This window comes from Neofelis nebulosa, chromosome X, assembly GCF_028018385.1.
Source record: "Neofelis nebulosa isolate mNeoNeb1 chromosome X, mNeoNeb1.pri, whole genome shotgun sequence".
Lineage (NCBI taxonomy): Eukaryota > Metazoa > Chordata > Mammalia > Carnivora > Felidae > Neofelis > Neofelis nebulosa.
In genome coordinates, this window is record NC_080800.1 from 57,713,079 (window position 1) to 57,725,525 (window position 12,447).

The 12,447-nt window shown below is 44.4% G+C and overlaps 1 protein-coding gene across 2 annotated transcripts; it reads right to left on the minus strand.

Annotated features, from left to right (window-relative positions):
• Window positions 1-4,505: 4,505 nt before the first annotated feature.
• On the minus strand, window positions 4,506-9,165 carry PJA1 (praja ring finger ubiquitin ligase 1). Of its 2 annotated transcripts, none has more exons than XM_058712815.1 (2): window positions 9,033-9,165; window positions 4,506-6,754 (listed from the first exon to the last, which is right to left on the minus strand). In XM_058712815.1, exon 2 carries the CDS (start codon window positions 6,739-6,741, stop codon window positions 4,945-4,947), a length of 1,797 nt encoding a protein of 598 aa, XP_058568798.1. In that variant the 5' UTR covers window positions 6,742-6,754; window positions 9,033-9,165; the 3' UTR covers window positions 4,506-4,944. The 2 variants fall into 2 exon arrangements, with proteins under 2 accessions (XP_058568798.1, XP_058568797.1); XM_058712814.1 differs by having other exon boundaries at window positions 4,506-7,082; window positions 9,033-9,164.
• Between the last annotated feature and the right edge of the window lie 3,282 nt (window positions 9,166-12,447).

Below are 12,447 nucleotides of genomic sequence, written 5' to 3' on the forward strand. Positions count from 1 at the left end.
CTTTCCATCCCTTCAGAGCTGTCTCCACCTTCCTGAACCTCAGTGTCCTTATCGTTCACCTTTCAGTGTGAATGGGAGGGTCCAGTAACATCCCTAAATGTGAAGGGTTCTGGAGAAAATCTTATCCAAATGTAAGGGATTATGAAGCCCCGCTAATGTTTTAGGATAATAAAGTCTGGAAGAAGGAAATGGGATGTGAGGCATTCAGGGGGCAGCAGAAACCTGCAGCAACAGGCCTAGCACCAAAATCCCATTGTGCAGATGACAATGCCAAGCAGACTGAAAGCCTGTTCCACGCTGGGCCTCATCCGAGGCTGGGGCTAGTGACTGATGGACAAACACCCTCTCAGCTCCATGTTTGTCAGAGGTTCAACCCAGGCCAAAGCGAGATATACTGAGGCCAGTTGCCACATATTTCTCCATCGTCAAGATGAGCATCACTTCCTAGACACAGGCCCTGGGCCTGAGAACAGTGTCTGAAATACTGGGGGCTCAGCAGGCCAAACAGAAAATGGGATAGAGGGTCGCAAGAGGAGAGGAGGAGGGGTGCCAGGGCCTGCAGAAGCTGGGGGTTGGGAGTAGGGTAAGGCTGATTCAGAAGCACCTGGTTGGGCCAGGACCCCATGGTTTCTCCTGAGCTCTCCAAACATGTCCTCCACCTTAAGCCTACGGTGGGAGAGGAACTCATCCATCCTGTCAGCCAGTGTTGCTGAATGCATCTGAGACAAGCACTGAATGCCAGGCCTATGGAAATGACTCAGAAATAATAGCTTCTGACCTCAAGGGTTCACAGAGATGGGACACAGAGTGGAGGAGCCAGGGGTGTCAGAAAACATTGTTCTCAGGAGCTGGTACATGAACAGGACTTTTTATTTTATTTTTTTATTTTTTTTTAATTTTTTTTTCAACGTTTTTTATTTATTTTTGGGACAGAGAGAGACAGAGCATGAACGGGGGAGGGGCAGAGAGAGAGGGAGACACAGAATCGGAAACAGGCTCCAGGCTCCGAGCCATCAGCCCAGAGCCTGACGCGGGGCTCGAACTCACGGACCGCGAGATCGTGACCTGGCTGAAGTCGGACGCTTAACCGACTGCGCCACCCAGGCGCCCCGAACAGGACTTTTTAAAGCATAGATAAAATTGACAGGGCTGGACAGGGCATTTTGGATCAGAGGTCCAGGGACAAACGTAGAAGGATCTAGCCAGAACAGAGGGCTAAGAGAAGGTAGTGCCTTAGAAACGGGAAAGGCCTTATGACAGTTGAGACAGTGTTAGCTAGGGGGACCCCCTCAGGAATCTGGGGTGCTGTCTTGCAAGATATAGTGGTTTAGACTCCAAATCAATGACCAAAAATGTGGAGCTATTTATTCCACAGCTGGGAAACAAGCCCAGAAACCAAGAGGTCTAGTGTGGTGGGTGACACCTTTAATGAACATACCAAATAAACCACTTTTCAAAATGACTGCTTCATGTGTAGCAGCCCGTGAGGCCTGCTGTTCTAGAACCATGGCTCCAGATAGCAATAATGGGTCCCATTTTGTAAACAGAAATTGCCTGACCCTTTGCCATTTGGGGTATTTCATATGGCTAAACATGGGCATAAAAGTGGGCTATGGTGTTGGCCAGGGTGCCACTTGGGATTCTTAGCTACAAACGACAGAAACCAACCCTAGTTAATTTGAGCAAAAGTCTTATTGGAAAGCTATGGGGGAGCTCAGGGAATTGTCTGGGAGGCTGGAGAATCAGAAACTGGCAGGAAAAAGGGAACTGGGTGTCAGAGGGACACAGCCACATCCTACACAGGAGCTTTTGGCCTCTAGCACTGTCAGCACGGTCCCACACTGCAGCCACCACCACCACCACCACCACTGCTGCCATGGTAACACAGGAGCAAATGCTCCATGACCCGACTCCTCTGATGTCCTCTCCCTCCAGACCAAAGGTATTGGGCACAAGTGTCGGATGTGCTTAATTGAGGCCCCAGGCCCAAGTCCAGGCCATTCAGAGCCTGGGACCCAGGTCTCAGGCCTTGTGGTTGTCCCTAGTAAGGACAGCCTTACCTCTACAGCATGACCCTCCATAGACAGCCTTCTCCAATACCAGCAGGGAGCTGCAGGCACCAGAGAGGAGTCCCCTTTGGTGGATTTACTAACTGTGAGGGAAATTAGGACTTCTTTTAGGCAAGGGACCAGGGAGGAAGATAAGCAGGCCCCAAGGGTACTTCTAACATACTTCCTGGTGTGGTGCCAGTTAGGGCACAGCAAAGGGTTAACATCAGGCAAACCACCACAAGCCCACCCTTCAAGAGCCCTCCAAGGTCACAGACGTCCGAATTTCTGTGTCAGCTGAGGTGCCAACCAAAGGCCAAAGGGGAACAGAGAATGGATGTAGGGGACAAAGTATGTGTGTGTGTGTGTGTGTGTGTGTGTGTGTGTGTGTGTATCAGCTTGACCACTTGCAGAGTACAGGACTGTGGCTTCAACCTCTGTTTCCGTACTTGCAGTGAGAGAGTAATCATCTCTCTTTTTTTTTAATTGGGAATTTTTTTTTATTTCACTTATTTTGTTAATACTCATGGAAATACAGTGACACTGTAAAAAAAATCAGGCAAATGAATTATTTTGGATAAAAAAAATCAAAAGCCCCCTTCCTCACTCTTTTTCCCCAACTCCTCGTCCCTTCCCAGAGGTAACCACTGCCATCAGTTAGGTATGTACGCAGCCTTGCAGACACTTTTATGCATTATGATATACAGTTAGGTTTTGTAAGGTTTTATTTTACATGAAGACTGTACATATTGCTCCACAACATACTTTTTTTCAGTTAACATTAGGTCTTGGAGATCTTTTCATATCAGTACAAGTTTTAACTGCTGCATAGCATTGGTTCCACACTAGCACGTATCTGAGTTGGGCTGAAAGACATGCACCATTTTACATTGTGAAAGACAGCTATTCCCCCAAACTGTTCTCCAAAAAGGTTGCTATCACTTACATTTCTTTTTCCCCTAGCCCAAACTAGATATTATCATGAGGAAAAACTCTTGCTTTCTGATGGACACAATATGCTTCACTGTTTTGTTAGTTTACATGTCACTGATTGCCAGTGAGGTTTAACATTAACAATATCCAGGCTGGTGGAGCTAAAAACAGCTCTCATAAACTGCCGGTAGGAGCATAAATTAGTACAATCACTTTGGAGAGCAGTTCAGCAATATCTAGTTACGAGGAAGATTCTTAAACGCTAAGACTCCCAAATTTTACCTCCAACCCTAAAGACCCAGACGTTTCATCTCCATATACGTACTTACCCCCAGAGAAACACACATGTGCACAGAGAGACATCTTTTAAGTCTATTCATTGCTGCAAAATACTGGGAAGAACCTAACTGCCCACCAATAAGGGAATGGATAAATTGTGATGATCCATACAACTGAATGTGTAGTATACAGCAGTTAAAATGCATGAACTACAGCTATGTGTATCAAAATGGTTAAATCTCAAACACAATGTTGAGTGAAAAAATCAAGTTGCAAAACGACACATACATTCTATCAATCATGTCCACTTAAAAAACATAAACATTCTATCCCAGCTATGGATATATACACACATATACATATATACACACACATCTAAAAACACAGACGAGAAGAAAACACACCATTTCCTGGGTAGTGCTTACCTCTGTGGAGGAAGGAAGGTAAATACAACAGGTGAGGAACTTCACTTGTGCTTGAAAAATTCTATTTGTTGTAGACAGAAAGAGAGATTGGAAGCCAATATGACCAAATGCTAAAACCTGTTCACTCTGTGTAAGCGGGTATCTGTATTTGCCACAGCACTTGTCTCGCATATATTTTTGTATTCCTTTTGTGTCACTGTGTTAAGGTATATGATCAGCACAGAGGTTGTTATTTTGGAATTTTTTTTGGACCCATCCCCTCTGAGAGTTTTTCTTTTTTTTTTTTTAAGATTTTATTTCTTTAAGTGATCTCTCCACCCAGCATGGGGCTCGAACTCACAATCCTGAGATCAAGATTTGCACGCTCTACCGAGTGAGCCAGCCAGGAGCTCCGCTCTGAGAGGTTCTATTTTCTAAAAGGGGATTTTAACTCCTTCACCCCTATACTCAGTTTGGACTTATTCCTACCGTTGTTCTTTATTTTTACCATGCTTTCTCATTGTCTCTTTCCTTCTCATAGACTGACAGAGTACTCTCCATTTGACCTTTGCCCCGTAGAGTCGTTTGACAATCACACACTTTATTCCTCCTTTTAGAAATCATTACCCTTAATTTTTTGCCACTGTTGGAGTCAGCATTTCCAATGACCTTCCAGCTTTTCTACTTTTGGGAGCACCAAAAAAAAAAAAAAAAGGGAAAAAGAAAAAAGAAAAAAGAAGACCCCACCAAACCCTATTTTTGATGCAAGCTCAATGGACTGATTATAAAGTCACTTAGTACCACCATTTTAGACAAAACCAAACAATTCCACTATACCATGTAAAACCAAAAGAAGAACTTTAATGAGCTTTTACGGCACTGCAATTACAGGAACATTAACCCATAACATGCAACAGAAATGATGATGCCTTCTGGACATATTTAACAGATCAACTTGACATTACAATTAACAGCAACATATTCTACTGAAGACAAATGCAACTTATTTCCACTCGGGTTAGAAAATGTATGTTTTTACTGCAATCTCAAGTAGCATTTAGAATGTTTAGTTTTGCTTTTCTAACCTCTAAGAGACAATAGGATTTTTAATGCAATCGCACACAACCGTTTTCACATTGGAAAGAATCACAAGGAATCAACAGGTGTAGATTAATCAACTGATTGGTTTCATTTCAATTGTTAATTTTGAGAGGGCTCCTGCAGTATTGTGGATTTCAGATGGGGAAAATCAACCGACAAAGGAGTAAAGAGCCTTGGCCTTAGAGTGGGGGAGGGAACATGCAGCGGCACACGGGGCAGGTGCCTGACTTCTGAAGCCAGATGGACACGCACGGCTTGTGGAAATAGTGGTGGCATGGCAGCTCAGTTGCCACCTCCCCCTTCACATATTCACTACAGCAGATGGGGCAACACATTTCCTGCCCCACTGCACTGTGATCTTCAGTGACCAGGATCTCGGGAAGGGTGTCGATGCTCTCCTTGCTCGCAGGTGGATTGGCCACCTCCACGTCCACTGCGAGAGACTCTAAGTGCGCGAGGGCTGTTTCCATCGCCTGGGCCAGGCGTTCTTCAAGCGCCATGTATGTGAGAAATTGAGGATCCACGTAGGAAATGGCTTCGGCCACCCCCAACCCATCTGCAAACCCATCAAAGAGGCTCCAATCCACTTCTAAGTCTTCGCTTACGCTGGAATCATCTTCAAGGTTGTTGTTTCCATCCAGCATGAACACTCCTGGCTGCAGAAACTCCTGGCCAGAATCGTTACCCCCCTCGCTGCTGCTCTCATTTTCATTGTACTGGAGCCAAGGAACCTCTCCTTCTTCTGGGGATGCCTGCTCCTCTTCTTGAAGAGGTGGTCCCCGAACTTCTTCAAGTTCACTGCTGCTACTGCTGTTCGCACTGGCACTAGCACTGGGGCTGGCACCAGCACTGGCATTCACTCTGACTTGCTCAGGTTCATGCTCTTCTTTCCCTGGCAGAGTCTCCCAGCTTTCACCACTGGATGACAGATTTTGCTCTCGGCCTCGATACTTCCGACGCAGAGCAGCAGTCCACTCTTTGTCACTGTCAGAGTCTTCCTCATAGTATTTGTAGTAATCATCGCTGTACGTCCAGAAGTCAGGGTCGGCCATGGTTCGTCGTCGTCTTGGCACCTTTTCCGGCTTCACTTGGTCATTCCTGGCATCCCTCTTCTCCTCAGGGTACTTTGGCTCAGAGAAGCCACTTAAACTCTCGACTCTGCCTCTTCTGCCTCGGCCATTGGCATGGCCTTCATCAGCATTGGCAGAATCCCTCCACCTGGAAGTACTGTGTGGCATATCATCATCATCATCATCAGTATCAAAAAATATCTTTGGCTTCACGCAGTTTGGACTTGCCAGATTTCTGATTTTGGGCCTCACCACTGGCTCCTCCGCACTCTTTGGGGTGTTTTCCCCACCACCACAAATACTCACAGGAGCCCTGATGGGACGTGCAGGTAAATTCTGCTCCCGTCTCTCCCTCTCCAGGCTGTCACCAGTGGTTGCCACCTTGCCTTCGGCGGACGTCTGAGGAGCCATGCTATTTGGCTGCAGGAACTCTGCTCTGCTAGCAGAGCGTCTCACCACAGGGGTTGGGTCTACCTTGTCAAGCTCCTCTCTCACATCACGGTTAAAGCTAGAGAACTGTGGGGGCACCCCAGCCAAAGACCTTGCCCCTTTCTCTGGGTCATACGGCTTCTCATCTTTAAACTTGCCAGTTTTCCCTCTAACTGGCACTCGCTCAACAGGCCCAGCCCCCTCCTCCTCACTATCATCTGCCCCGAAAGAGTCAACGTGTCCATAAGCCATTCCTCTTCTGCTACCCAAGGCCCTGTACTCTCTCGGTGGGTACCTGGAGTAGTCCTCATTATCAACATTCAGGCTGGTTCCCGAGCTCTCACTGTCTTCCCAACTACGACGAGTGGTGGAAAATGGTGACCGGCTCCTCTTGGTGGTTTGACTGGGGGCTGATCTGTGCATTGGGACTTCGGATGTCGTCTTTCTCTGGCTGGAAATCCTTTCCTGCTGGCTCATGGATGGCCTGAAACTGACATAAGCATGCCTTCTTCCATACCTCCTGCCTGTATTGGACTGATACCCTCCTGATGGCTTGGGCCATACAGGCTTGCTAGATTCCTGACCCATTGCTCTGACTTTTAGGAGGGTTTCCAATACAGCTGGGGCTCGAGTGGAAAGGCTCCTGCTCCCTGCACAAGCTTTGGAGATGGGAAAGTCAAATCAGTTCAGAATAAAGGAGCAGGGAGATCTATTTTCACTTCAGCAGGCAGGTAACAGAAAGAATAAGGGGCCTTTAAAATTAGTTTCACTTTCTTCTAAGGCCTGAAGTAGCATTCCAGTGACTGTCAGGTGTAGACCTGGAACACATTTTTAATGTTGGCAAAATGATTACAAGACTGGGTTTATAGGAAAGCCAGACCTAGGGGAGAATCTGACAGAAGATGGGCAGGGGTGGGGGGGACTGGATGCTAGCAAGGTGGGTAAAGTGCTGTGGAATTATGCCAACATGGAAGAGGAAAGATTGCTGCGGTTATTTTATAGGGTGTCTGCGTTTTTCTGAGCCCTGCAGACATGCAGGAGAAATGCAAATGGAAATAGGGTAAAAAATATAGATCACCACATGTTCATGAGTGCCTACATGTCTGTCAGGAGGAGAAGGGCAGGTAGAAGGCGGGACCAGCAATCATGCAATGAAGAGATGTCTGTGTTTGGTTTGTAGGGGGAACAGGACAGATGTATTGGGAAGAGGCATTAGTGTCAGACAGAATGAGACCCATTCCAGATGTGGGTATAAAAATGACAGGTGTGTGTAGGGTGGCTTTAGAGGAGAGGGATGTGTTAAGTGTGAGAGAAAGAGAATGTGCATGCACGGTTGTGTGTGCAGCAGCTGAAACTCTGGAGGGACGTGTGTTCCTGTGTCAGTGGCAGGCAAGAAAGGGTACGGTGGCCCTGGATATGGGTGTCCATGGTCTGCGTGTGTGTTCGTCAAAATGGGAGGCAACAATGGAGAAATGTCAGTGTGAGCAAATGCATCCATGGGAGGGACAGCACAGGACAGGATGTGCGGGTGGCTGGTGGGTGGAATGGGGGCCAGCAATGAAAGAAATATGTATATTCCTGAATGTGGCTAGCAGGGAGGGGGGATGGCATCCCTGGAGAAGGATTTATGTGAGTGTGAGTGTGTCCACTGCAGGAACCAGTGAAGGAGAGCTGTCTATGCACCTATGTAGCAGACAGGGAGGAGGGCTAGGAGCATTTGTGAGGGTTGTGTGAATAAGAGTGTGTGGGTGCATATGTATGTAAGTGGCATATGAAAGAGGATCCAGCAATCAAAGGATATCCTTATGTGCGTATGTGGCAGGCAGGGTATAAGGCAGCCCCAAAAGTGGTATATGTGTGTGTGTGTGTGTGTGTGTGTGTGTGTGTGTGTGCTTGCTAGAGCACACAGAGGCAGAAGCAGGAGGGGGCTGCTTCTGGAGGTGTGTATGTGGCAGGCAGTGAGAAGCAGGGAAAGGCATTGGAGGGTGTGACAGTTTGCAAGAGGGTGTGTATGTGTGTGTGTCCATGCATGCAAGGGGAAGGGGATGTGCCAGAACCTTGAGTATGGAGGGAGGCAGGGAGAGGACTGCAATGGAAGGGTTTTGTCTGTGTATGTCTGTGTATGCGTGTATGTAGGTATGCTTGCGTGCATGTGCGTGTGTGCATGTGTGTGTATGTCCCTGCCCACACACACGACACACAGAGAGGGGGAGGGGGCCGCAATGTCATAATGAGGGACAGGAGAACATTATCAGCTCAAACAGCATATCCAAACCAATGTGCCAGGGAAAGGGGAAAAAAGAAAAGGGCATGTGGGGGTCTCATTTTCCCTGAAAATAATTTGTTTTTCTGACAATTATTTTCCTGGCAACAATATATTTACCTAAATATCTTAACGTTTTACCATTCACCAAACAACTGCAAAATGGGGGAAGAAAGGCCACGGAGTGTCCTGCAAAGGGACCCAGAAGGGAGGAAGGAGGAGAGGGCCCCGACCACCCCTCCCCTCTCAAACAGCGATCAAAGCCATTCGAGTAGGGGCCGCGCCACACGATAGGGGCTGGGGGACGGAGGATGGAGCCCCCAAATAGGTCGGTGGACACAGGCCTCACTCTGCAGTCAGGTCCTTCGTCCGCCCCACCCCTTCCCGAGGGGCAAGCCTGAAAATCTGTTCGCTAGAGGTCCCTTAGATCCTCGCCCCTGTGCCCGGCCACTTGCCCCACCGCCACGTCTGGATGAATTGAAAAAATAAACAGCCTTTCACTCACCCAGTCCTGACACCCGCACGCTCTCAGTAGGAGCAGAGCTCTCGGACCTCCGACCGCCACGACCGCCAGAGAGGCTGCTCCTGCTCTCCAGCTCCTCCCCCGCCAGACAGCAGCGGGGCGGGCAGCGACTGCGGCGGAGGAAGTGATTGTGGCGTCGGCTGGGGCCCGCCCCCTTGATGTGGCGGGGGCGGCAGCTGCTCTCGACAAATCAGGGTGGGCCCGAAAGCATTATTTCATTTTAAATGATGAAATCGTCAAGGATACAGAAAAGGACAGCGAAAAATGTAACCAACAGCCAGCTGTAACAAATGTTAAACATTTAGCCATATTCCCTTCTGTTCTTTTTTTTTTTTTTCATGAAATGAAATCTACAAATTCTTTCTGATTAATTCCCATGTAAAAGTAATTATAATAATGTATCAAATCCTATGTTGTATGTTATGGTTTGTACTAGAAGTATTAAAAATGTGAAACTATATCTAGGGTTGCAATTTTTAAAAACCTGGTAATTGAAGCAATTGAACTGTTTATGGTAGAATTTGTTGCTAATTGTTTATGGTAGAATTTGTTGTTAATTACAAAATCAAGCCTCTCTATCCAAAAGAAATGATCAGTCATGAAGCACAATACGGGTTCACCATCTGGTAATTGCATTGCAGTTTAAAAATATCATAGCCATACCTTTTGGATTTGTACAGTTTACTGAACTCTGAACTACTTTTTTAAATTGCACTTTACAATGCATCATTAATATTTACATCTAATGTAAAGACTCCCCATGTTCACAACAATAGCAAAGTTTTGTTCTTGGAAATAAAATGCATCATAGAAGAATGAGAAATATTAGGGGCAACAACATAATACAAATAGGATGTATGTGTAACCTTCAAGCCACTAAACAATATGTAGAACAAAGAGGAAAACCCAGTCTATCAAAGGGCAAAAGTGGGGTGGCAGGCAACAAGAAAGGGTATTTAAAAGCAAAATACCAAAGGGCAGGAATAAATCCAAATATATCAGTATGTAGTATGGGTTAATGCCTATAAAAAAGCAAATTCTCATTTTAGGTATTTTGAAGGAAGAAAGAAAGGAAAGGAAGGAGGGGAAGAAGGCATTTTAAAAAGAAGAAAACAAGGACGAAAAAAGGCAAGAGACATGTAGTAACGTTAATATCAGAATATAATCAAGAACTCAAAGTAAAAAACATTAAAGAGAACAGAATGGGTTGTTTCATTCACGGAGAAGATGTAGTCAGTAAACTCTATATTCATTTCAAAGTATATGAGGCAAATATGTTAGAAATATGAAGACAGATCACAAAGTTTGCAAGCATAGCGGGAGACTTAGCCAGACTTGTTATGGTGTAAATGGATCAAATAGACTGCAAAATAAATAAGGGTACAGACAGATTGAACAACACAGTAAGGCTAATCTAATGTACATGTAGTTTTTGTACTCAAGAAAGGATGGGCTGTATATTTTATTTCAAATTTGAAATATTTCATATATACAGAAAAGTAGAGTATAAAATGCACATTTGCCTGTACTGGTCATACAGATTGGGCAAATTTTATTTTCTTCAGATCCTCAGATCTGAACTGATAACCTTTTATCATTATGTAATTCCCACATTTATCCCTGATAATGTTTCACGTTCTGAATCCGCTTTCTTTGGAATTAACATAGCTACTCCAGCTTTCTTTTTATTAATGATAATGCATATATCTCTCTCTATCCATTTGCTTTTAATCTATCTGTGTCTTTATATTTAAAATGTGTTTGGGGGCACCTGGGTGCCTCAGTTGGTTAGCAGCCAACTCTTGATTTCATGATCAAGCCCTGCATCAGGCTCTGCACTGAATGTGGAACCTGCTTGTGATCCTCTCTCCCTCTCTCCCCTCTTCTGCTTGCACTCAATAAATAAATAAATAAATAAATAAATAAATAAATAAATAGAGTTTCTTATAAACAACATACACTAGGGTCTTTTTTAAAATGTTTCTTTATTTATTTTGAGAGAGAGAGAGAGAGAGAGAAGGACCATGCGCAAGCAGGGGAGGGGCAAAGAAAGAGGGAAAGGGAGAGAGAATCCCAAGCAGGCTCCACACAGGGCTCGATTTCACAAACCGTGAGATCATGACCTGAGCCAATATCAAGAGTCAGATGCTTGAGGCACTGGGGTGGCTCAGTCGGTTAAGTGTCTGACTCTTGATTTCATCTCACAGTGGGTGAGATCAAGCCCAGTGTTGGGCTCTGTGCTGATGGTGTGGAGCCTGCTTGGGATTCTCTCTTTCCCTCTCTCTCTCCCTTTCTCTCTCTCAAAATAAATACATTTTAAAAAAGAGTCAGATGCTTAACTGAGCCACCCAGTTGCCCCAGGTCTTTTTTTTTTTTTAATCCATTCTGATAGTCTCTGCTTTTATAATTGGTATAGTTAGAATATTCACATTTAAAGTGATTACTGATAAAGTTGGATTAATATTGACCATATTTGTAACTGTTTCCTATTCATTGCCTTTGTTCTTTGTTTCTCTCTTTTTTTTGTCTTCCATTTTTTCTGCCTTCTCTAATTTTAATTGAGCATTTTATAAGATTCCATTTTCTCTTCTCTATTATAATTTCAATTATATTTATTATTTTTACATTTTTAGTGGTTGCAATATGCATTTACAACTAATCCAAGTCCATTTTCAAATGACATGACAGTCTTTCAGAATATTCCCAATTTCTCCCTCATGTCCCTTATAATATTGCTGTCATTCATTTCGCTTATCCATAAGCCATTATCATCCAATACACTGTTGCTACTATTTTTTTGAGCAAACTATTATTTGTTTGGTCAGTTAAGAAAAAGAAAAATGAAAGATTTAATACTCTACCTTTTTGAAATATAGATACAATTTTCTGACCTATATCTTTTAACATTTCTTCAAGGCAGGTCTCAGAAGTGACATCCTAACACTTTCACCACATTTTATTTATTAAAAGTGAGCTACTAGGTCTAGCCCACACTCATGGTGAGGGGTTTACACAAGGGCAGAAATTCCAGGTGGGGGTTATTGGGGCAGGACACAGGAGCATTTTAACTTCAATAGATGGTGCCAATTCATTTTCCAAAGTGGTTATACCAATTTATTGAATTCTAGGAATTCTTTATATATTCTGGATACCAGATGTCAGTGATATTTGTACAGTTACAAATATCTTCTCTTAATTGGGGTTTTCTCTAAATGTCAATATAAATGTATAAAAATACTTAAACCACGGGGGAATGTTTTTTTATAATCCTTAAGGAGGATATAAATCCTCTATAAGTTTGACAAAACATACAGGAGACAAAGAGAAAAGATTCAATTACATAAAAACAAAATCTTCGGGCAGGCCAAATATATATAGATAAACAATTCTAAGTAGA